The 27,425-nt window shown below is 40.1% G+C and overlaps 1 protein-coding gene across 1 annotated transcript in view; it reads right to left on the reverse strand.

The window, feature by feature from the left end:
• The window catches only part of galnt9 (polypeptide N-acetylgalactosaminyltransferase 9), a 106,020-nt gene that overhangs the window by 18,692 nt on the left and 59,903 nt on the right, over positions 1–27,425 (reverse strand). Inside the window, exon 6 of the mRNA XM_080498914.1 lies at positions 21,288–21,405. Coding sequence (XP_080355040.1) covers positions 21,288–21,405 — 118 coding nt within the window. The remainder of the gene's footprint in view (positions 1–21,287; positions 21,406–27,425) is intronic.

Consider the following 27,425-nt stretch of genomic DNA (forward strand, 5'->3'; position numbering starts at 1 on the left):
AAATCCAGGCAGTAAATAAATGTCACCATTAAATGCATCAATCACATGGGAAGCTATTGTTTGATAGCAGACTGGAAGAAACTGTGACCATCAACTGGCATATTCAAGGTAAGAAAATCATGGCACACTGCTCTGAAACCGTCGTTCCTCAGAAAGACGTGAAAATACTTTAATTTCAAAAGTCTCACCAAAATAAAATCAGTCTTTGATCGCCTCTCTACGTATCTACAATTCTATACGCACATTAGCAGAGCAGCTCAGCGAGTTACATCACATTGCCGTAGCATATGGTGACGTCCTTCCGACCGTATGAAGTGCCGCCGCCTTCACCACCCACAGTCTCTTAATGACAATTGCCACAACGCGTAGCAGATGTTCTTACACATTAACTTCTCTCTGACCTCACAACAATCCCCCCCGCATGGTCTTTAAGAGAAGTCCTGGCACAGAAATATTTTCTCAAGTACGAGCGGATCAGAGGTCTGAAAGCTGAAATGACCAGGTTTATGTTTATGGATTCTGATATTGGGGAAACTTGCCAATCATCATACTTTTGACTCTAATAGCAAGTTACAAACGATGAACTGATGATAATTTATACTGCTGTATTTCCTCAGTGCAAAACATAGTTCATTGCACTTTGAGTGTATTTTTACCTTTCAAAGAAAAAGAAAAAAAAAAGCACCAACAAACGTTCTACAGCCGTTAAAATGTGCAACATTGTTTGGTAGGATTAATGCAATATATTTTTGTCATCCTACAGCTTGCCAACAGCTCATAAAAAGGTACAACATTGTCTCAGAAGCAACTTCAATTGATCCATTTTGCACATCAATCAAAGTCTGCTGCAAGGACACGGCTCGACTTCAGCCACATATCTGATTAATTTCTTCACTAAGAAGGTCTGCCTGCGTTGTTTTTAAAGTGTACTTTTGGGAATCAGTTTCTTGGGATTGTAAATTATACACTGAGAAGCTAAAGGAAGTGACTACAGTCATAAGTCAGTGGGGAAAAAAATCAATGAGCAGTGACGATACAGGATTTGATATTATTTTTACCCCCACTTGGCGAGCTGCAGAGTCGGTGTTCAATCTGCAGGGGGAGCAGGGTCAACCCTCTCCCAAGGTGGGTATCAGGTTCAGGCTTTGATTGGCAGCTGGATGAACAGCGGAGGCTGTTTTGATTGATTGTCTTAAAAACCCAGTGAAAATTGTGCTGAACTGGCAAGACGCAAAGGCGAGGGAGCCTCTGCTGATCTGTGGGGATTCGATGGCGAGCCGCACGGACCAGGACTTGATCTTTGTTTCCCTCGCTGCGTTCGGTTCGGCCTCGATGTCGAAGTCGCTGGCACAGAGAGAGCACAACTTGCTCACTTGCAATTGATGGCCCACCACAGTAAAGCTTAAAAAAAAAAAAAAAAAAAAACTCACTGTGTAAGATTGTGAACATAAGACTTTATTTTCACTGTCAACGAATCCTTTGAGGGACTTCATCTTTCAGCAAATATTCCTCAAACAAGTGTGAAACGTCCACCTTTTGGGACTATTTTTAACTCTGAAATACACGTGTGGCGCACAACAACATAAACGTGGTGTGTTATTTCTGGCAGCTCAGGTGGTGCATGTAGGATTCACACAAAAATAAACTGTGCGCCGTGCTCACGTTCATTGTGATTAAGGAACATGGCACCCGGGGAAGCAGTGAGACTCACTGATGTCTTTTAAATAGTTTACAAATACGGAGCTTCATGGCAGAGAGGAACACAATTCATCGGGATGCACAAATGCTTGTTGGCAGGGTCAATTCATCTGTGATTTGGAGGAATTTGGTGACAATTTACTCGTTGGAAATTCAATCTTGTGATGGATCCAATGGTTCAGTACATCTAGAAACAAATCATTATAGATTCTTAAGCAAATACAGCAGACAAAAGTCAGTTCTTAAGTAATTTTTCATTATTGAGCAACGAGCCTGCTAACTCTTTGTGCCTTCTCTATATTTCAACATGGTCAGGTGACACTCTGGAAAGCTTCCCAGTCCACAAGGCAAACACAACATTCACACATAGGCCGTTTTAGAGTCGCCAATTATTCAACGTTTTTTGGCTATATGAGACTAAAAACAAAAACCCTCATGCAATACATTTTCACTGTAACTCCAGAGGGCTAACCACCATGCAAGCTTGTTCCCACTTGTGAGGATCACCACAAGTCAAATAAAGCCCCCCTGAGTAAGACGAATCAACTTGTGCTCCTGTGGGCAGTTTGTGTGTTTAAGCCTTTTAGCCAACGGTCAAGTGAGCAGCATTCACAGAAATTATAGCCAAACGTTTCCCAGTGACTTTACATGTTTCTCTAGGGTGTATGCAAATGTGTTTAAATACATGTTAATAAAGTAATTGGAGCCATCTGTCCTCTGGTGCGCTCACCTCCAAATCCTTTGTGGCTCTGCCTGGATCAGTGGTAAAACTGTTTACTGGTGCTGACCCGGGTTTAAGTACCTCCATTGACTAGCTGACCCCTCATCTTCGCAGCTGACAATCCACAGCGACACTGGCCTAAATAAAAATCCATTAGTACTTTAGGAGAGACTTTACCTGCGTTGCTACTGCCCATGACAAGGGCTGTTTTTCCCACAGCAGCTTTCATGGTTGGTGCTGTTGTGTGGGTTTAAGTGCGATACCAATTTAACGTAAATCTTTAGACTGTGCAGATCTCACCCATCACTTCTAGAAACATTAAGCTCTGTATAATGCTGCCTTTCATCGGTTTCTTAATCCAGACTTCCTATTTAAAAAAATCAATAAAGTGTGCGGGTGAATGTATTTCTTTGTGTTAAATGCTTATGGATACTTATGGAGCACTCATGGATAATTGAAAATGTGTATATGTGTAATTGCAGTTAGCCTCACACTAAAAGCAAATTGCAGATCAATATTTGGTCAACCATTTCCAGAAGGTCAGAATCCTATTAGCTAACTAGGCTGGTGAAGCACATTATAGTTTCTTCGCATCACAATAAAATGCCCGTGGTGCTACTGGACAAAAATAACAGTGTTTATTTTCATGGGAATGGTTGAGCAGAGAAAGAGTTGTTCTGTTTAGATTCCGCAGCATCATGACATCTAATCTTAAGAGAAATAATATCTTTTTAATTATATATCACAACATGGTGTGTTTTAAGTTACAAACTCAAATAGCTTCCGAGATTAAGTAAAATGTCTTATGAGTGCCAGTTGTTTATATTGTAGTTGTTTCCTATCCTTTTATGAAAAAGCTAATAACATCGCTTCCAGCACAAAAGCTTACCAAGAAAGAACCATTTAATCAACCTGCCTTTGCTGAGTGTTTCAACTATTTCACACACATTTGTGAAAGGACCAACACATTTCAAAAAAAAATTCCACACGTCAGAAAAGAAAGAAGTCACACTTCTACTTGTTTAAAGCATTTCTCCTACACTTTGAGGTTGTAATCTTGAAAGAAGCATTTTGCTGCAATAACAATTATCTCACGACATGTTTGTGTTTGACATTGGTGTTTGCAATGCAGTGACTTTCTGGACACAGCTGTTATTTCTGAGCAAAATTCGAGTGTTACGCTGATGACACTGTTATGTGACATCCATCCATGTTCACCATTTAGTCTGCATGTAATGTGGCTTTATGGAGAGCAGAGAAGCCCAGACATCCCTTTCTGTTTCCAGACCGCTAATGGGAATCAAAGATTGAGACCTGCTACCGTGCAGAGAAAACTAATGTGTCTGCGATCAGATTGTTTCAGTCCCGTAAGATTCATGACTGTAGGCTGAAGATGTAGAATTAGATCAACTAGTAAACAGAGTTTTGCTTGCCACAACAATCTGGTACAGCGACCACATTACTGCTGCCAATCTTGCGATCTCTCTTCCCGTCACTCACGAATAAACCCACTTTTAACTCGATTTTTTTTTCAATGAAAGCATCATGGACTCAGATTAGAGGAACTGATCTGCATCTTGCTGCATGGTGCCAGATTGGCAACATCAACTTCAAACAGCAGACATGCCACTCTCCAACCCCCAATCCAATACCCTCCTGGATTAAATCTGACTTTGTGCCAACTGTACAACTCATATCGCAGCTTTTGCCCGCACTGTCGTACTGTCATGTATGTGTTGGGGACCCCGTATTGTACAGACGTTTAAATAAATTTAAAAAAATGTGCGTTTTAAAAGCATTAATGACACCAGCCCCGTTGTAAAATTAAAATCCTATTTTAAAGCACCAGTTCATTGACTTCAGCTGTTACAATCTCACTTCAGATGGACTCCGTTATCGCTTGTACAACAACAGATTTTGCAGACCTACAGGCTGAATGCTACAATTATTGTATAGTTGGACACAGTTTGTTGTTTTCATCTTTGCTTCTGTTCTATACACACGTCATTGAACTGCACCATTCTCCAAAATGGGTTTCACAATTTCCCCGTACATGTGAAGAGCGCAGCCGGGCAGAGAGACAATTCCAATGCAATAGAGAGCATCTGGCAACAAGGTAACCTTTACTCGCTTAAGAGACTTGTCTTATGATGTGAAAAGCTAATCGCAAACCGCTAAGTGCTAACTATAGAATGGAGCCAGGGGATGGGGGAGGCGGGAGCACATTTCCTTCCTTGATTTAACAGCAAACAACCAGGTACAAGGCATCTGCAGGGAGTCAACTCTGCTTTGGAGGATCATCAGTGATGATGTGACCTTTTTCAACGCATGAGAGAATCACCAATCGGATGATCTGGAGGAAAAAACAGGTGGTGCAAAGCAGATTGCCAACAAAAACAGCTTGTCTGTTACATTCCAGGACTGCTCATGCCTCCATCTTCATAAACAACCTATAGACGGAGCATTAGCAGAACAAATGGCAAATATTTCCCCCACAACAATAAAGACTCATTTAGGCTGAGTGTACTCTCGTGTTCATGCCGGAAAAACATATTACCACCCTGCTGAGAGCACCTCTGCTGATGACAACCTTTTGCTGTACTCATCTATTCATGAATAGTCATCCATGCTAAACATAGTAAGCTGTTCTTTTGAAAGCTCAGTGTTTTTTTTGTTTTAGCCCTTTCGTATAAAACTGGAATACTTAAACACATTTAAATAACAAAATAAACAAAAAAATCATCAAAATAAATGTAAAAAATACGTTTGGATCCATGTTTAAATAGTGAATAGCGCCTCTGTATTGGCAAAAACAAATTTAAATGGGGGAAAACATGTCTCGGTAACAGTTTGCATCTTTTAAATATTCAAATTTTATGGAAATATACTCAAATCTGAATACCAAATGAGACTGTTTTAATCTCCTCTCCTATTCTGACATCTCACACACCGGTCCTGAGGACTGCAATTTCTTTTTTTAAAGTCCATTCGGAGGTGACCCTTTATAAAATTGCAGACTGCATCATTAAGTGAAAGCACTTAACACAGAGTCCTGTGATGTAGTAGTAATGTAATTGCTAATTAAATTTAATTGTCTCTATACATGTAGTTAGTTAATTGTTGCTGGACCATTTGCGTGATAAGCTCTACGAGGCAACAGAAAACACAAGCCATAAAAAGCATAAAAGCTATTAAGAGCAGTAAACAGGCTTCCATCAGTATCATTACACAGTATACTCAATAAATGGGAAATTGTGGCAGGCGAAGGCTAAAAGACGGGCATGTGGGCAGGCTGGGGGAGGTAACTACCTCACTTTAAGCACGTTGTTAGACACAAATCTGCTCATACGTATGAATAAAGCAACAAAGCTAAAACAGTAATAAGGGTCTGACATTAGTGTGTCCAGGTAAGGGGGTCTTCAATTAGTCACAGCACCAAATTAACCATTTAATTTCAGTATCCATTGATGCTCATTGAATTGCTAAACCACATTCACTCAATGTATTCCCATAAGGTGTTAAACATGGATATTTAACATTAAAGTGCCCTCGTATTTAAAAGAATATCAATGCTTGCATGAATATTATCAGGCTGCATGAGCAGAGGACCAAAACACAAATTGGTTTTGGACCAAAGGCCATCTTTATTTGATCGCCTATAGTCCAAAAGGACGCAGAGAGATCCGAAACAGAAACAAGGAATCCAGACAGAGCAAAAGCAAACAGACGCAGCTACGAGCTTCACATACTAACCACCAATACAAATTTGACAGGAAATGACACGTCAATCCAAGCAACACCAATGCTGCAACAAAGCAATGATTTGCCGATTCAGAAGGAGGCAAAATGCTGGACCACGCCCTCACTGTACTTTCATTTCCAGACCAAACTTTTTTCCTAGCTTAAATAGAGCAATTATTCACTATCATTGGTTTATTTATCTTTTCAAAGCAGTGTATGTGACACACAGTTATTGTTGCTTATTAATATACATCACAGCGGTTGTTAGTCATTATTTAGTGATAGTGAAATTGTGCAGTAAAACTTGCTGTCGTATTGAGTTCAAGAAAAACCATGATGTGACGTTGCACACAGTCAGACTCAAACAGGATGTGCTAAACGGAACAAACTTACAGGTAGAACACAGATCAAGATGCACAAGAGCTGAGAGCTGGCGTTCTCTCCCAATAAAAGTAGACACAGTATATAATTTAATACCAACACAGTGGTCATACGACAATAAAATCAATATGCCCCAGTTGTAGGCAGGTTTACTCAAACCTCCATAATAATTTACAGAAGTAGTAACGAAACAGCTGAAATAAACTGCAAAAAGAAGCTGACAGGGCTTCCGAAGATGGGCCAACATTTATTGTGTCACAGATACAGTGGATACAGGTTTCATGCAGTTTGAACGACACAGTCCAAGATTGATAAGGTGATCCTCCACAAGAAAACATGATTTTAGGGAAATAGTTTACTGGATAAACTAATTCCTTACTGCTAAATGACTATACATTACATTATACCATTACAAAACACAGAACACAATGTATTTCTGTGTGAAAAGCATAATAACTGAAGAACAAGATGGATGTGAAACACATACATTTTTCTGCTCTCCAGTTGCTGCTGGTGGAGGATTTGTGATGCTGTCTTGCAATCCCACAAGCACATCTGCTGAAATATACGGTTGCCTTTAAAGCCCTCAAAGTACAACCTTTTCTAGGTTTCAAAGATGATATTACCCATTAGACTTTTTTTTTTTTCCCCTCACCAGTGGTCGAAATGGAAAGTAGAGCAGAGGAGAAGGAGCCAGGGAGCATCTAAAGACTCGGACTGAGATGATGAAAAGCTGTGCTGAGGTCATCCAGCCTCTGTAACTTGCCCCATCCACCTAGACAGCTGACATATTTGACAGACAGTGCAGAAAATTATCCTCCAGCACCAAATAGCAGCTGGAGATTTACTCAAACGAGTGCAAGAATAGCATGAGGTCGCGCAGAGTTCATTTCCACTTTGCTCGATGACAAGACAGACACAAGGTGGATTATGTATGTAAGTATAAATGTTTTAAAATAGGAAGACAATACAGCACTTTGAGGAACATGAATATTGTGCACAAAGCTACACTTTGATGTTTATCCTTCTTCTTTTATCACATTTACCCTTTAAATGAACCCGATGAAACTCCACACATGCTTTTAACAAGTTGTCAAAATGCACAGAAAGTTAAAAATAAAATGTTATTTCACTTTAGCTTGTAACTTTAAATACAAAGAGATACAAGAACTAGTACTCTCAGTACAGAAAAAAATCAATGTGTGACCTGATGGTTTCTTCATATGTGCAATAACAAACAGTCAAATTGTCAGAGGAGATATAAATTGCATAGAAGTTAACAAAACACTGATTCTCCTACTTGAGGAGTACTATTCTAGCCTCTATGGTCTACCTGTATTTCTTTTTCTTCACAGAGCCATATGAAAGTGCTTTAATTTCTCCTGTCGTTTGCTCCTCTCCATATGGAGTCAAAGATAATTACGATGTGTCATTACGGCGCTGTGGGCAGAACACTGGGATTTAACTCTATATCACACTTTTTACTTTCTCGCGGCAATATCGTTTTAGTGTCTCACCCATTTTTGAGCAACTATCTGCAATGCGTTTTATTAGTGTCTTAAAGATAAAATGTCAAAGTGAACAGACCTGCACATCAACCAGAACAAGACGCAGGTGATGCATGTCGATGGCCCAATGGCCAATAAACCAACCTCAATCGATGGAGAGGAACTGGAGTCGATTGAAGTGAAGGACTGTGATGAAAGAGCTGGAAGAGAGGGGTCGATCATGGGGCAAAGTGCAAACTCAGGCCAGGGTTGAGTAGCCAAGTATCATCATGTTCTTAAATCCCCAGTGGGGTGAAGAGGATGAACGAGTGAGTAAAGAAAAAGAGATCACAAGTGAATTCATTATTAGTACGTAAACCTCACAATCTGTCACTTTCATTTGCTTTTATTTTCTCTGTTGACAATTGTCTCCGTTTGAAACAACTAACTCAGACGATTGGAACAACCATAGTGAGTCCTTACAGACTCACTTTAAAGCTCACATATTATAGTTATATATTATAGTAGTATAGTTGTTTTTTTTTATCATTTCCACACAGTTGTCAAAGGTCCAACACATTTCTAATCAAAATGTGTTTCCCCAAACTGTGCCTTGGTCCTGAATTTTAGCCAGCCTTTAAATCCCTCTAGTGACCTCTACTGAGAACAGCCTGTTTTTGTGTGTGTTCCTTTAAATGTTAATGAGCTGTGTCTGCCCACGCTGATGGGGAAAGTCTCTGATTAACCTGTATGAGCACACATTCACTAAAACGTGACGCAAGCAAGCGAGTGAGGGAGATGACGGACTTTCCTCACTTCTGGGGCTTCATACAGAGGCTATGGGGACATGCTACTGTTAGAAAACCACTATGAAGTTCATTTTGCACAATTTGGGACCTTTAAACTCCGATTACTTTGAGCATAACTCAAACTGTTGTCTAAATTTGATGTTTACCCCTCGAATCTTTGGGGGGACTGAACGTTGTCCACACAGTGATGACATTCCCTGTGGAACAGTGTGCAGTGACGGGGGGGGGGGGGGGGGGGGGGGGGGCTACAAGGCCACCAATACACACCTGCAGGGTCACAAAACCATTCATTGCACCACAATGTGTCCTGATCCTTTATGGATTGATTGTGCCTGTCTCGAATAACATGTCGTGTGCTTGAATCAGAAAATTAAATAGAGTGCATAAGGCAGCAAAACAGACAAATAAGGCATATATAAACATTTTTAATTAACCTGAAACTGTATCAATCAATGGAAATCTAAGGTAACACTTTAATAAACTGAGCTGCTCAGACCAAGCTTTGTATAATTAGTCAGTGGCAAGTGTTTTGAAATTACCATAAACTCCCATGAATACACAGCCCAAACTCCTGGAGACCACGTATTAGTAATACTGCAGCAGAATAAATATGAATCCACTGAAACGGCCCCTCTGCTGGTCATCAGCTCTCACCACCAAATATTGCCAGCCTGAAATTTTACCCCAGTTCACCCCATGCACACATTTTAATCCAGCAGCTCTACTTGAGCACACATCCAGGCTGGGTTTGCTGTCCTATCAGCTACTAAATGCTATTTATCTAAAATCCCAGCTGTTAGCTCTCTGTTTGAGGATTAGAAATAAGAGTCGCGGGTATAATGCAAGAAATGTACAATGAATATAAGCTCCATTGTTGTGTGACTATTACAAATATGTATATGATCCATAAAAAAAATCCATTTATTTGCGATCAAAAGCGTCGACTGCATGTCTGATGTTCCACACAGAAACATGAAATAAAAAAGCATTCATGACTGTGAAGCTGGCAACTGTGCTTCCCTCACATTTCTAACAATGATGGAGAATAATAAGGCAAGCTATCATGGTTATTTTCATTTTTTTTTCTTGCCAGAAGCTGTAATTCTTTGAGTGGAGCTTCTCATGATTCACAGCAGCAAAATAATCACAGTCATGGATGAAGATATCATCACTAAGATTTTAAAGTATCCTTTTTTTGTGCAGAAGTCCTTATCAGTATTTAGATGTTAATGATTCAGTTCAGGAGTATACAGAGCGTTTATGAGAGCTACCAGCACATCTTGCCAATGACACTCAATGAAGCTATTGTAGCAGCAAAGCTGAAAATCACAACAATAAGCTGAGAGATGCACAAATCATTTTAGTCCACAGGTAGTGTTAAAAAAAAAGTACTAACTGATATGAATTATTATCCTTACACTTGAAATTTAACTGAAGATTAGAAGAATCCAGAAGTCTTCTTTCAGGTTTACACTGTAGAAATGATTCTCAAACATATTCAACTTTAGCATTTTCATATTTACCTGCACTTAATGACAAATGCTACCATTGCTCGCCACATTCAGGCCGACTGCTATCATTTATATGGAGACACTGTAATATTGCCCCATCTGAGCTGATCTTTCATTTACCTCTGTGAGACTTAAATGAATCCCTGAATACTTTGTGCCACATTTTCACTGTTACCGGTATTTGAGTGTTTTCCTTATTGTTATTTAACTCGTCTTAATTAAAATGTTCATTTGGTCAAAAGAAGAATTACTCACCAGGAACATTCCGAGTTAAAATTAAATGCATTGTATTTGGAAAATTCTTCAAGTCAATCTTTTTACCTGAAAAGCAGTCTTCTTCAATATGTTCATACCTTTCATTTAATATTCTGTTTGCTGAATAATTTCAGAAAGCGGACATTGTCCGAGGTGGAGCGGACACAGTCTGTGATGTGCTGGATAACCTTCGGCTATAAACACTGTTATTAAACAGAAAAAACACCATATATTGAAAAAAAAAAATTCAACATATTGACTTTTTTTCTCTGTGTTCTTTTTTTTTTTTTTTTTTACAAAGGTCTGGTGTCACTCGCTCTGTAATGTTTATTCACACCAACACTAATTTCAAGATCTGAAAGCTGTGACTATCGCTTGGTTGCAAGTCATTTTTCAAAGCTGTTGTGTGAGTGACGAGAATATCAACATGAAAATATGGTGGCAGCACTGAAAGTATTCACACTCTTTCTTTAGCTATTGGAAGAATTATATCAGCCTGCATCCAACACATCACACTCACATTGTTACTCTCACGACCTTAATCTTTAAATATGTGTTTGGTTGACTATAGATTGGGATATAGCTTATTTTCTAAGTGTTACTGGTTCTTCTTCTTCATTCTCTGTGGATCCCAAAAGACATCACCTCTATATAGCGGGTAAATGCATTAATTCATTACTGCATAAAACTTAATTGGACACAGATTACTCAAAATTAAATCTAATTTAGATGTTAAAAATGATTCACAATACCCATTTGCCGTATTAAGTGCTTTTCTTGGAATTAAAGTTAGAAAATTACTTGTAAAAGGCACATTACCAGTATTCAGCTCTACTGCTTCAACTGTTCACAGTTTGACATTTTTAGAACTTTATCTGTCTTCTAGTTGAGAATATGATGGAATATTGTTTTTTGTTTTTTTATCTGTTTGTCCAATTCCAGCAGAGAAACAAATGTGTGTATTTGACAACATTTTCTTGAGTTTTTCTTCTTTATTATATTTCCTTTTTGCATTGATGGCCTGCAGATGGTTCGTTGTTAAAACACGAGATATGTTTTCACACTGCCCTCATGTATGACGTGAAGATGTTTGAGAGGCTGGATGAGAGCCGCTCCCCCGGTGCTCCGCCACTTCATTCCAGACCTTCGTCTCCCACCACTCCTGCTCATGCACCCATTAAATGGAGACCGTTGATGGGAGTGATGGGCAGATTCAAGGGGTCCTTTCAACCGTGCCTGTCAAACGCTAATTCCACACAGTTGCGGCCCTTCGTCTTTGATATTCCAGCTGATTCGGCTGGCGCAGACAGATCAGTGCGTGCGGCTGCTCTTCAGATACTTTGGCCTTGTCAGATCATTTCAAGTTTTCAGCCAGTCTCAGACAGCCAACAGGGGCAATTACGTGAACAGATTAACTAATGCTCATATAATGAATGGGATGAGCCAATCTGCCTGTCAAGTGTTACAATCTTTCCTGGTGATGATACTGTCCGCTGAGAGAGAGTTTTGATGCCTCTCCTTATGATTCAATTCTCTTTAACAGTGAAAGAATGTGAGAAAGCACAACTCAAGTGAAATGAGCTTAATTACCTTGTCAAAATGTGTTCAAATTAAGGTGGGAGAATCTGCAGTCACTCTTGAAAGAGGATTTTAATGAAGTTTGTGATTCACATGGATAATAAGTGAGCTGACAAGGCCTGTCTAATTACTCATCCCTCTGGCCCTCAACACCAAAATGGCATCTCTCGGAGGTGAGCTCCTGCTCAGGAAGTCGTGGCATCATTGCAGGCAATGCTGTAAGTCAACGTCAAAAAAAAAAAAAAGATGCTTTCCAAAGCACACATTGTGTGTCATTGTGTAAATTATGGATATTTACCTGCAACTGTGGGACCCGAAGAGACAACAAGACAATATAAGTCGTGAATTATCTATGTACGGAACACAACAAAGCAGCAATGCCAATTGTCAACATGTTTTATGTCGGCTGATTCGATGCAAACTCTTAGATACATTTCATTGCAACATCAGCATATGCAGAGCTGCCCCACTTTGCCATATGTTGGCAGCAGGTCCTGCAGTCGCGGCTGCAATTCTGCCGAGACAAAACGCAATCTGTGTTTTTTCCAGCTACATCGAACTTGTCTTTAGTTCTGAATACAGATGGAAGCAGGAACATGTAATAATGAACCATGCAGTAAGTAAACCTGAGTCTATTAAATCCTAACCAATTGATTCAGTCACTAAATAATGCAGCATTGAAAGAGACAAATGCTCAATCAATATCCAATGCTATTGTTACCTTTATGCAGGCTTTATTGATGGGAGGCGGAAGCTCCCTTGTTTGACTTGTAGTTTGCAGGGAGACAATGAATCAGGAGTGAGACGCACAAAGTGTTTTAGATCGAGCATAGATAACACTGAAAGCCAAACAAGTTGAAGACAAACACCACCAGCAAAAATGAACAACCCGACATTGTTTTTCTTTATACGGATTGGTATGAATCTTGCACCATATGTAGCCACCAGATTGAGTCCTGTTTGAGGCGGGGTTTTTTTCCCTCCCGACAATTTCACACATTTATCCACCTCCATTCCTCGGAGGCCTCAGATTTGTCCTCGTCTCTGAAACGACTCAGTTTGTTAGAAAAGGCTTCACATATGGTGAACGCCCGCTGTCATTTTCCGTTTGATGGACACGGGCAATGCTGTTGATTTTGAAGGTGCCAGGATGGCTGGAGTCCACAGATGGCTGCGGCTCATAACGACGGCCCTGTCCTTTTCAAGGTGACTGCTTTGGCTGCGGGCTGGAGGAGGAGGCGGAGTGAGGCACTGCCCAGAGTCGCTCAGCTGTTGCGCGCCAGAAACGCACACGGTGCAATCTGTGTGACGCGAAAGTTGCCGTATGTTGGACGCACAGTCGAACTTTCTTTATCGGAGAAGTTTTGTTGTGGTGATGAATGGCCAAAGAGAGCCGGCGCTTTCCCCAGTCGAGCTGGCCTTATCAGAAGCAAGCTTCCTTCGGGCTTATCAAAGCGTCTCGTGGAAGGTCATTGCAGCAGCAAGATGACATTAACTTTTACTGCATTAAAGGATCAGTGTGGACCCTTTTATCATCGTCACGTTATTACATTTCTCATGAAAGTTGATGGCAAACAGCAACAACACGGCCACTCGGGACAAAGGCCTTATAAATGGAACGGTTTTGTGCTCGCCGTTTATGGAGACACGAACTGCAGAGGAGCGGACAACAGCAAATATGTGACCAAATAAACAGATTTTTATTTTTTGCCATTCAAAAAGAGGACAAAAATATTCGAGCAATGCGTGCAGTTCTGAATTCCTGTCCTATCTTTTATGAGTCTGCCACCATCACCATTATAAGTCACCGATTGAACCGCATTGAAAAAAAAAAAACAAGACACAAAAGGAAAGTTACGATTTATCAAAGTTACAGCGTTCTTATGTTCTGTGCTTTTATAAAGTTTCATCAATCTCCGGGAAGATATCATTTCGGCTCAATAATCCATTCATTCATCTTTCATTGTCACTCCAGCCAGCTTTATCGCGGGGAGCTGGAGCCTTTCACGGCTGACACTGTTCAACAGGCAGAGTACACACTTGACAGGTCGCCAATCCATCCCAGAGCTAACACCGAGAGACCGGCGGCCACCCACACACACACACATTCACACTTATGGCCAATTTAGACTCACAATTCAAAAAGACACGCAGCTCTCCTTGCTGTGAGGCAACAGTGGGAACCACTGTGCCGCCCAGCGCACAAATCCCATTTGCTGAACATTATTTTCCAACAGTGTCTTTGTACTCTCTTACAGAATTGTACAACAGTACCATAACGAAGTATTCTTCTATAACTGAGCGTATAGACACGGTACCACAGGCACAGACGCTAATCCTCTCACCTTTAACAAATGAACACATCTGGGGTGTTTCAGCTCTCTTTGAGTTCATTTGTACTACACATCCAGATGGCTCATGGGGTTAATCAGCTGTGTTAAAGTGTCCAGGCCTCGCTATTTGTATCGGTGAGGCAGATGTTCGCCAAGTAAACTAACATCTGACTGCGTCTACCAACTGCTAGCAAACAGCACCTGTTAGTTATATTGCCTGATGGAGTACTTACTCGCTTATCAAGTTGACTTTTTCATAAATGAAGATAGCGCCTGGAAAAAGAGGTGGTCTGCGAAGAGTGGGCAGTGCTTAAAAGACTTTTGTCTTCATTATAGCCTGAAGCTGGGCTGTTAAACATAAAGGCCCATGTTCCAAAACCTGGCCCAGCAAACCAGCAAGTTACTGGGAAAACTTTCAAAGAAAACACTCGTACACTCGATATCTTCAGAGTAGCAGACACAACACGACCCTGAGATCCCAAAAAACTGGCTACCTCAATGCCATCCTGTAGCGTGTGGTGGCTGAATTTGTAAAAAAAAAAACATTTGTCAACACAAAAACATTTATTTTGATATTTAAATGCATTTTACACAGGAAGGTATCAATAAAATTGTCTTCATGCTCAGATTGTCCAAATTTTCTGTCGCAATTGTTTGATTCTGTGAAAATATTGACTCTATACTCTATGCCAATTTTAAATGTAAATGTATAGTAGTGTATACACACACACACACACACACACACACACACACACACACACACACACACACACACACACACACACACACACACACACACACACACACACACACACACACACACACACACACACACACACACACACACACACACACACACACGGATGTATGTATGTACATACACACTGCATGTGGCCCCTAAACTAAAATGTGTTTGACACCCCTGGTCTAAAATTTATTTTAAATGCTTTGTATCTCCAAAGAATTGAACAGTTTTATATTAATTACCACTTTAAGGTATTTTTGTTAATGGTTTTATGCTTTTTTTTGTGTTATCATTTATACTGTACATTGATTTGATATTTCAGATGGATTAAAAAATGGAAAGTGCATCAAAAATAAAATTGGGCCACAGAAGAATATCCTGGCTTCTCGGTACTTATGCATGCTGGGTAATTTGGCTCGCTCCAAAGACATTTTAATTGGTGACGCTGAATTGTGTGAGTGTGTGTGTGTGTGTGTAGTGTGATGGACTGATGACCAGTCCAGGCCACCCTTCCTTCCCTCATTATCAGCTCAATCACTATGTTCTTTTCCAAACTGAAGCCAGAGCTGCTTTTATTTAACAAGGTAGCCACCATAGTGATACGTTTGCTAGAAATAGTGTATGACTGGAAACATTGCTGCATTTGGATTGAAAAAGTTTTGTTGTGTCTCATACTGTTTGTATAAATAAAATGAAGATGACTGGAGGGTCTGTTGAGATATGAATTGTAATGGGCTGCAATGTTTTTCTGCAATGTACTTTAGTTAGTTTAGTCATATTCAAGGGGTTTTAGTAAGCACCACCAGGCAGAAGTACACATGGCGGCAGAACAATCAATACTTCTGGCAAATGTTTATCCTACCGTCTACTGCAGTCTGTAGTTCTTTATTTCATTAAAACTGTCATAAGGTGCTGACAGGTTCTCGACACCCGACTCAAATCTCGTCATGCAACTAGAAAACAGAAATGTGAGAGATTTTGCAACAATCCAGCGTGAAGCTGATGAATTTGCAGAGATTTATTTAAACTGTGAAGAAAGAAATATGTTGACTTGGGGAATTTTGCACTTCCTGCATTGGTTCGAATTTGAACTGACAATAAATAAAACGTCTCAAAATTAAGAAAGCAACTCAACAACGCCCAACGGCGTAAACAGTAAATTTGGAAATATTTCAATGACTGCCCTATGAATGTAAAAATATTATGGCTAAAATAAAACCCAGACACAGAATGATAAATACACTTTGCTGTTTTCCTGTAAACTGTCAGCACACTGTAATAACTAACCCAGCGATGCAGAGGGAACCAAGTGAAGTGTAATTATGTCCCCTTGCTGTCCTGCTGCTGGTCCTGCTCCACTTTAATTATCTCTGTTCTCCTCACTACCGAGTGATTATGGCCAGATGCCTTTAGGCCTAGTTCAGGTGGTTATGGAGACGGGGCGCCGAGAAAAAAAAAATAAAAATTAAAAAAAAAAAATTAAAAAAGGGTGTTTTTTTTGGTTCATTGCTTCTGAAAGGAGTTCCTGGCAAGTTTAATAAATGTCACCAAGACAAGAAGGCCACCCAGTGAAATCACCCTTTGCTTTCTTGGACTAATTGAGTGGACTGTTGTGAAAATGAGTCAGATTACATTGTATTTAAAAAAAAAAAAAAAAAGCTTGGATGGCTTCCTGGTGGCAAAGTGAGCTCATGGGCATATTGTGTTACAGTCAGATTAGCCTATTTTGGCAGATACCATCAGGTTTTGGCTGGAAAAAGTATTTATGAATCAAATTTGTGCAAGTCTTATAAAGATGTGCCAGACTGAATCATGCTAAACTTGAATTTAAGCCAGAGGGCAAGATTGAATTTGTCATTTTTATTTTTTTTTCATTGGCTTATGAAGCTTTTTTGGAGGTGCATTCAGCACTGCATCATAGACGAGAGAGTTCATACTGTACACTTAATAAAAAACCATTTGCTCCAACACTGGCGAAAAACCCCAAACTGCACTATAAACAAACTCCTGAGATTGGAGCAAATCTGTGTGAATGAGACTTTGTGCTGCAGTTTAGTGGATAGTTAGTCTTCTCACAGTGCATGACAGTGTTCAGCATTGTTTAGCATAATAATCCAAATACTTTAATCTGCTCCAATTAATTTCTAATTTCTGTCACTCTCATGAACCAGCTAATTAGTGGATTTTTGTTCACCAGCCACAAAAATCAAACACATGTATAATCAAAACAATTATCATATTCATTAGTATGAGATGCTTAATGTGCCATAAAACTCCTCGTTTTCAGTGAATAATAAGGATATAACCGCTTTACTTCCACAGAACATCAGTGCATCCTGCATATTTGTCACTTTTGGCCAAAGTTGGATCATTACTGACAGAAGTACTGCATTGCATCGTGTTAAAATAGTGGATTTCCTTTTATGTTATTCTCTGTCTTCGCGTCTACAATTATGCATCAATGCTAATGTAAGTGACATAGAGGACATTAACACAAGTAAGTCATAGAATTAACAAAGGCATATTTCTTTTAGACTCTATGAACGAGGAGGTTACTGCAACACCGACCCGAAGACCATCAGATGTGCCAACAGTGATGCTCAGCTGCCTGCAGGCATCCAAAACCTTTTCATACACAGCTCTTTGAATATCTTATTGACAAAAAATATCCACTACCTTTATGTGGCTCCTCATCCCCCAGTTATTAACACTTGGTCACCGGTCGCTCAATATGTTCCTCTTGTTTCTGAGGCCCCAGAAGCAGAATATGACCACAAATATACACTACTGCACTTACTCCCCCACAACTACTTCCAGGAAATAAACACAATCACTACAGCACCACTGTAGTTGCCATTTGGAAAGGGAGGCTTTATAATCGAGACGGTAGCAGTTCTGCTGGAGATATATCAGAAGACAATGAAAGGAAGCAAGAACAAAACGCTCTAGATGAAGAAGGTCGTCTAAATAGTCGTTCATATTCCTATCAGACAGACTGGAATGGTTAAAGATTTTTTACTCACTGCTCCTCGAGTAAACAGGACAAAGTTGAAATAGTAACAGTGCTGCTTCTCAGGAGAGACACAGCTGATGGTATACATAGACTCATAGTCCCGTCGGAACATAATCGGTAGGTAAACGAATGATTTCATTATTGTAATCAGTTACTAACATGTTACTGTCAAAGCTCCTGGGTTAATATGATCTTGCTTACTCTCTATTGGATTTTTATAATAGCCAATACACTATAATAGTTTTTAATTTAAACATTAAATGAAAATAAGGATACATTTAATGAGTTTTCTACATGTATAATACTACCACTGTTTCAATTTTACAACACATGCAGGACTCGTTCTCATATTATAATCCATCTAAACAGTTTTTAGTCATTAAAGTAGATGTAAACACGTTTCACCTGAGTTTAGGCTTCGCCAGGGCGAGCATTAACATCAGCTACAGGAGTGACCCTGGTAGAGGGGATGTGATATTATATTTCCAGATGGGCTAACCGCAATGTTACACGCGCTTCCCACAATAACGCCGATATGAAAGGCAGTGTCCAGGTCCTCTGGAGATGCTATATCAGCAGAGCGGGATGAGTAGGAGACACATTACAAGATAAACTCATATTGACACTTCTGGCAGAATTCATCATTTCTGTCCCCAACCATTTTTCTTTGTTTGCAGACGGAGCCTCGTGGTAAGCAGTACACCCAGACACGCCATTTACAATCATTTACCAAGCTGAAGACACAACATTTCTTTGTTGCTTGATGGTGCAAAAGGTAATTTATCTTGTGTAGAATGGCATTAGCTGCTGATTTCAATAGGACAGCACACAGCCGATTCACTTTGTTTATTCAATGATTACAAAGCTTGCAATTTATACAAATGTATTCCTGAGAAAAGTATGATAATGTGGCTCTAAATGTATCTTTTGTTTACTTCATGATGCCGGGAGTATCTTTTATCCACTTTCTTTGTCTCTGCGGTTTTATTCCTATTTCCACAAACCCTATAAATTATTTCACACCTGAGCAAACAGAAAACTTCAGTGAGATCTTTGATTTATATTTTTTTTCTTCCCTTGGTTTTATATTCTCTTCCTCCCGGAAACAACACCGCACACAGAGTTATGCGCCGCATAATCAGCCCCTGCACATCCCAGCCTCCTCTCCGCTCACAACAGAGGCCGGTTCTTTGTATCCGGAGTGAGCCAGCAGTGGTTGTAACTCACAGTAAATGATAAATATGCCAGAACCCTTCACCGCGTGCCGTGCTTTTCATCACTCTCCGAAAGTCAGACGATGCCGGGCAAGCTCGGCCATTGTGAGCTGCCCTGGCTAATTGTTGAACGTGTTCTTGTCAATCAAACGGATCCCCGATGGCGACTCCTCGGCTCACTACAATGAGCTGCAGGGGCCGCCGCTCTCTTAGAGGAGTAATTGGAGCCCACTCGCCAGAAGCCCGACTGTATTCCATTAGCGGCTGTACATTATAAATGGTTGAAGCTGGCTGTTGACTGTAGACCTATTCAAGCTTGTGCATGTGCTGAATGGCCCCTTTTTTTTTTGTGTGTGGCATGTGTTTCATTTCCACACCGACGGGCCAAACAAGGGGAAGAGGTAATTGCATTTTTGATGGCATTGTGTTTGCAGACAGAGAGGGATATTCTCTTTACTTCATGAATCAAAAAGCGACAGTAAATATTCACAGTCAGAGAAAGCCGAGTCAATGAGAAGCGTGTGCGTGACACCTGGAATAAGTTCACGGTTACACTATATCACACAGTTCAATAGAGTTGTTCGAAGTTTATTTAGCTGCTGTAGCTGAATTGATCTCCCCCGCGATCCTCGTCGAACGCTGTTGCACGGTTTGTTAGGTACATATAAGCAGTTCTACTGAATGAGAAAACACTCTGTAACCTTGCAGAAGGCCATCGGCAGTGAGCGCGTAATAGAAAGGGTGGGGTTATCGCTCTATGATAATGGCAAAGACGAGCCATCAGCTAAAGACACAAGAGACCAAATGATGGTATTGTTTTTGTGGATGGCAATGAAAACGTGCTCCAGAGGGGGGTGGGGCACTCGGTGGAATAATGTGAGCCTCTGAAACGGTCATCAACAACTAGAAATGTCTTTGACTTCAATAAAGCACTGTGGCAATCTGTGAACCAGAATACATTCTCCAGCCGCCGCTCAAGTGCTTTTTCAAAGGCGGCCGACACTTCAGAGGTGTCGTTGAAGCCATCTCCAGATTCTGAAATGGATGTGGAGACGACATTAAATGAAGGAGTGGGATCTTTCAAGCATTTCTCATTCCAATAAGCCCAAGGAGTGCGTCTAGATTCAGAAAAGGTTCCACTCGGCTGGAGAGAAACATTTTCTGAATTTAAACGCTAACCAATTCTTCAGCAAGCCCTTCGCTCACATGAAGCGTTAAATTCAACTCAAAGCAGCAGCAAAAGAGATTTACATTTTCCGTATACAGGATTGAGAGCCTTTGGGTTGGCTGAAGATTTGCATTAAGGGGATTTTTTTTTTTTTCCTATTCCACTCCCATCTAAGAAACTTTGCAAAGTTTAATCATGGCTTGTGTTGACGCCCCTGGGTTTGTATCTTAAGCTGTATCCCTCTGGCTTGGAAACATAAGAAAACTTCATCATAAGCTGTTCTAAAGTCTGAATATAGATTTCACAAGTCATTCCGACCAGGACAGTTTATCTGAGCATTACCCCCTCAAATATTGGATTTGTAATTATGGCTTTTTGTGTGGCCTTCGCACATAAAAACCCTGGAGCTTTAAAGGAATGCCTCATTACAGAGAAGAAAAAAAATTAAAAATAAAACTTTTCTTGCAGCCGTTCTCGAAGCAATTTCATCTTCATCTCAGCGCATGGACTTTTAATTTCGTCCAAAAAAAAGGGAGGGTAAAAAAATCCCCAAAACATTTCAAGTAATTCATCAAAGTCTCTTTCTCATCTGAATGCCTTTCACCAGCGGTCTGATTCAGGCGAGGTCCTTACCCGCATGCCCAGCTCGATGTTCTCTCCTCCGTACACCTCCATGCCGGGATCCAGCAGGCCGATCTCACCGAAGTACTCCCGGTCCACCACGAAGGAGCAGCCGATCATGGCAGGAGTTCTTGATGACCAGACAGAAACATTAAAGTTTTAGAACAGAGAAGAAAAAAAAACCCACAGATCGATCACTACCAGGTTTTAATAGATAAGCTCAAGTTGCTGCGTCTTGATGAAAATGTCCATATAAGGTGCAGCTTTTTACTGGAAAGTTGGTGTTTCATGTAATAAAGCGAAACCATCATTATACTATCATTAATCATGAACAAAGAGCTCATTTACTGCAAATTAATGCATCTTTTGGTGGAAGAAAAGAGACAGTCGGCTGTGCCCACTGCTGCAGGTTAAAGTGCGCAATGTGATGATGAGTGGAAAAAGACCAGAGATGGTGATAACGATTCGTCATCACAGCTGCTTTAAAGTATTCCTTTCTGTCAGTTCAAGTGAGTGAAGGACAATTTCAAGAATACATTTGAATACAATTCTTGTCTGGTTCAAAGGACAAATAAATCACGGAAGATAATAAGTGAAAGACCAAAACACAACATTTATGTCAAAAAGGAGAACATCAGATGTGTCTGTATTAAATTATGCTCCAAAACTTTTATCACCTTTTGGATTTCAAAGAACCTTGACATAATTTTATTTAAAAATACAGCTTTGATTCCGTCAAATGAGAAGAATAACATCCATAGAAATAAGAAAAATAGCAGTAACCATTCCTCATCTCAGCCATGCGCACAAATGGAAATAGCTGAAAATATTGGCGCAACCCAATAGTTACTCAAATGTATATGGAGGAACTTCAATACAAGCATGCTTCTCTTTCTTTTCTTTTTCCTTTTCTCTAAAAAGCAAGCACTTTCTTTCCAAACCTCACAGCAAGAAATACTTCCAGTTTAGCTCTGGTTCGGCCCCCTGGGCCCCTGTCAGGTCTAAAGTGCTCATGACAAAGCCCCACAAAACAAAAAGCTTTGCTTCAGTACTTGATCATAGGATGCATTATGTTTTTCTCTAAAGTGACCGATGCAGAGCTTGATTCTTTGTTTTGAAATGACGCCTGCAGGAACATCACTGTATATTTTGACATATATAGCAGCAGGGGGTGCTGCAAAGTGCTCCTGGAGCTGTATTGTGATTCATTGACTCAGTAGTAAGAGAGTGCAGTGAGCCAAATTGAAGGTGCTTTCAGGTTTATGAAATACTGACTTGACCATTACCATTGACTTATATTTCAAATCCAGGATGAGCAAATAATGTTTCCCCATTGTGTGGTCCTTATATTTCAAAGTGAAGGTTTTTCAACAGTTCTCACTCATAAAAAATAAAAACATGGTCTTTGTATTTTGAGCAAGTGAAATTCTGATTGATAACCGCAGTTAAACCTCTTAACAGTGCTCTCTATTTGTTCATACTTGCAGACTTTTATTACCTGACATAACCTCAGACAGTCTTGTTTAAATTATATGTAGGTGACAGCAAGGCTTTCAGTTTGCACTGGACTGTGTAGATTAGACAGAGAGAGAGAGCAAGAGAGACAGAGAGAGAGAGAGAGAGACACACCGAGTCCCTTTCACATCATCTTTTTTTCCCCTCTTGACAAGTGACCGACCTCGCCTGTCGGCTCTGCACAAACACACAGCAGACCTCCACTTCACAACCAAGCTTTTTCAAGAAGTACAGTCCAAGTACCTTAATCAGATGCGTGTGACACTTCACAAAAAAAAAGAAAAGAAAACTCATCCCGGCTGTATTTGTTTTCTTTCTGATGGTTTTACACACCACATTAGGTTTAATGATGTAAGCGACACCCCCACACAGACAATAGTTAGAGCCCGTGTGTGATGTGTAAGTGCTTTAAAGTGGAGGGAAAGAGGGAAGAGAGAAAACTGCAAAGTTTGATGCCTCTCTCATTTATCTGCTGTGCGAGGTGATCAAATAAGCAATATTAAAGCGTGAAAAAAGCCATTCCCTCACTACAGCCAATTAACTGAAGGCAATTAAATGAATAATGAGAGCCAGCTGTTCCTCTGAATGTGCAGCAAAATAAAAGAGAAATGTCTTCTTTTTGCTTGCAAGAAGTGAAGAGAAACTTTTCCCACTGGGTCCAACACTCTAAGGTGCTGTTTAGTTGACATTTTCAAGTGAAAACTTTCTGAAATGCAACTTTTTTGTGTCCCAAGGTGGAGCTTTGAGAAAATGCTCTAAATCCGTGGAAATAGGTGAAAACACAACTTTTCTGAAATGTCCCTACCGTGTATGCGCAACGCCGAACAGCTCTTCTGCACATGCACGAGCAGATGGACAATAATAGCGACGACGTTTACCTCCAGAGCCTCACGACTCCCAGTCCATACTCTCCTGGGACTTGATAGTTTTAGAGTTGACAGTCACTGTATTAACAATCCAAACCCAAAATGCGACAACAACTTGTTTTCACTTGAGGCATTGTCGTGTAAATGGGGTCTGACACACCATTGTAGCAGCCAGTGAAGAGTAAAAGATGAACACTTGCGCATTCACTCAAATGCTCAATCATTTCAAAACCACAGATCAAACCCAACCCAGGTGAGGGTTTATTCACGCTCAAAAAAACAGAAGAAAACAATTACTACATTGACGAGGGAAGTGCGGTGGATGGCAGGTGGTTTTGTGATGTTTTGTGATAATCCCACTGCTTCTAGGTTAGCACTGTGGGCTTTAACATCAGCTCCTCGGGCGCTGAACTGCCGCAGTAACAGACTTCACATGTGAAGTCAATGTTAACTGTGGAAAGGACAGAATAAATGTAGCGAAGCAATTTTCCCCAAAGTGTTCAATAATGTATATAATGTAATAGTTCTTTCAATAGCTGTCACTACTATCTGATATTACAGCTACTTTACTGTGGCTAAATACTATTATCAAATTCATATGAGAAGGAGCTTTCAAAAACATGCATAACGCAGAAATTACCATTGTGACTTTAAATCATTAGTCTGAAAAGAAACAGTGTGGCAGGGAGGATTTGAAGGATTCATGTTGTTCAGACTCTGTTACAACTGCATTGTAAGTGAACACCGTCAGGATGTGCTTGTAGATGTTTTTGTTGCATTAAAATGAAGAGGAAACTTTGCAGTCATAGGTTATCATTATAGCATTTTTGCCGTCTGGTCCAATTACCATCAAATTGGGCTGAATGTAGTTTGACACCTCTGACCTAGTAGCTCTACCAGACTTTGATGCAATGCAGTTTGGACTATGTGTGGCCCCACTGGTCATAAAACAACTTCTGGACTCCATCAAACATCAAAGATTGATGCCTGAACCTTCCAGAGGATTTCTCATTTGATGTCACGAGGCTTAGTTATTTTTAGTGTGCAGATGGCCGGCCTGCAGGGCTCATCTCGCCATAACACCCCTTATCTTTGGCCCCTGCCTGCAGATTGAATCTGATACATAAATGTAAGATACGACAAGATAATCATTTTAGATGCTTTTATTATTTTCTCTCAGATGAAAACAAAGTCATAGGTTTTCAAAATATTTGCATACAATCATGTTAACGGAGTCCTTTACAAACATGATCTGCATTTATTTTCCAGAAAATCTTATTTGAATAAGCAGCAACTAGAGTTGCACATATTTGTATCAACCTCTATCAGTAAAATGCAAATTACAGGACAAGAAAACACCCAGAGTATTCATTTCATTGCTTTAATGAAGAGTGGATTAGAATCAAAATGCTTAAACCACCATGTCAAAGACAAACAGCAGCACCTACTAGTGGCTCAACATGAAAACTACAGTACATTGTTCTTCAGCGTTTCTGAAATGTCATGTTAACGACATAATTTTGAAAATAAGCGTAATGAAACGAAAAAGCAAAGATGACATTTTCCAACATAATTGTAGTGCCGGCTGCTCGCAGCTTGGCTAACAACCACGAGCTCCGTGTGTGTGGCTCAGGTTAGTCTGAGATGACTGAACGACAACACTAACATCCTAATTGTCTCACAACATCTCTGAAATGACAGATACTACATTGTTTTAGCGATAAAAAAAATCGGTAAAGTATGAGCCTCTTGTGTCACACTGTTATCAATATTGAGGCAATAGACCACCAGGAACTATAATTCGGACAAATAACTCCACACGGACAAAAACTAAACATACAAAGCACTCATTTGTTGTCTGGATTCTTGTCGAGACTTTCATGATTACTTGTTTATGCTTATTTATCCATACCTCATAGAGGTGGAAGTTGACATGAAGAATATGGCTGAACTTGATTTTCTTTCAGTTACATGTTCTAAGGTAGCATTAAGATGGCTTTAACAAATTGAGCATTTACAGCATTTGAAATGCATTCATAGATGTAAAATGACAATGATGGCAACTGCAGTTGTGGCTGGGCTTTAATGGGTTCAATGCAGATGTGTGCTGCTTGTTTTGACCTGCTTGAAATTCTGTACTTTCAGACCTTACTTGGCGAGTGCTCAAGCACAAGAAACAAGAATTCCTTTTCATGGACACGGCAATGTAATCAAAAACCTATTTGTCCGTCTGGGTCGCGCTGAACTGTACTGAAGTGCAGTGTACAACTTGTACTCATTTATGTACATTTCCTATTGTGAAATGGGATTTAAACTTTGTCTCAATATTATCTTGTAGATAATATTACAGAGATTCTTGCCAAGATTTCTAATCTTATTTTCAGACATGACCGATAATTTGGCATGCTTTAAAAGTCATTTGATTTTACAGCATAATCTTAATTCTAGATTTAAAAATCTTTATTCAGGATTTTTCATCAAGTAAAACTTACTTGCTGAACGTGGCAGATCATTTCACTAGTTGAAAGTATTATCTACCCTTTAGGGTAATGGGTCAATAATATAAAACAGAACTCATGTCCAAAGACACAGTTTTCTACTTCTTCTTCGGTGATTCTGGCTTAGAGGTTCCGCTTTCTGGCCACAAATCCCAATCACTTAGTAGATGACAGGAGCCAAAGTAAACCTGTTTTTGTTGTCCGGCCAAAGAGGCTGCAGGCCTCAGTACTCCCAGAATGTGGTGGTTTTGTGCCAACTTGAACCCTTTCACTTCCTTTGTAGGTGAATACGTCCAAACAACAGGAAAGGGTTTAGAAACGGAGCGCAGAGAGGTCACAGAGCTTCTGTTGTTGATGGGCTGAAACCTTGAGGAAACAAGCAAGAGAATGATTTCCAATAGAAATCCACACAGCCGACACACTTTGGCCGGCCCTCCAGGCGATCTGTCCATTTGCAGCGAGGTGTCAATACAGAAAATGGACCTGCTCTGCAATGTCTGAAACTGGCCTCTTATCTTCCTCTATATCATGGCTCGTCTCAGAAAAAAACAACAACAACATATATATATACTGTATACTGTATTTTTTACCACACAGCACAACACATCCACTACCAATGTAAGATAACGCATAAGATAACATCAGCCAAAAGTCTGTAAAAACATACATAATGCTACAGCTATAGGAGAAGTTTTTTTTGGGACATTTCACTCTATTTTGCACCAGAAAGTTTCATTAAAAATAGCTCTATGTTGACAATGTAGTCTTTTTCCATAGTAATTGTTTGGTGAAAATATCAACATTTGCATCACCGATACTCTAATACAAAAACAAATAAACTTTTAATATCTAACTTTAAGGGTTATTATGACAATATTTTTTACCAGTTCGTCCAAATCAAGTCCCTGAAGTAAAATGTGCTTGACACCTGATGTGCGCACACACACACACACACACACACACACACACACACACACACACACACACACACACACACACACACACACACACACACACACACACACACACACACACACACACACACACACACACACACACACACACACACACACACACACACACACGGGCAGTTTTAGAGTCACCAATTAACCTGTTTTTTTGGAAGGAAACCCGGATGGAGAACATGCAAACTCCATATAGAGATGCTCACAAGCTTGGACTTGAACTGGGAATATCTTTGCTGTGAGGCACGAGTACTAACCACTACCTCATATCTTGAAACAACAAGTAGTGAGTGCATGTTCCAATGG

Source organism: Blennius ocellaris (genome assembly GCF_963422515.1).
Source record: "Blennius ocellaris genome assembly, chromosome: 7".
NCBI classification, from domain to species: Eukaryota; Metazoa; Chordata; class Actinopteri; order Blenniiformes; family Blenniidae; genus Blennius; species Blennius ocellaris.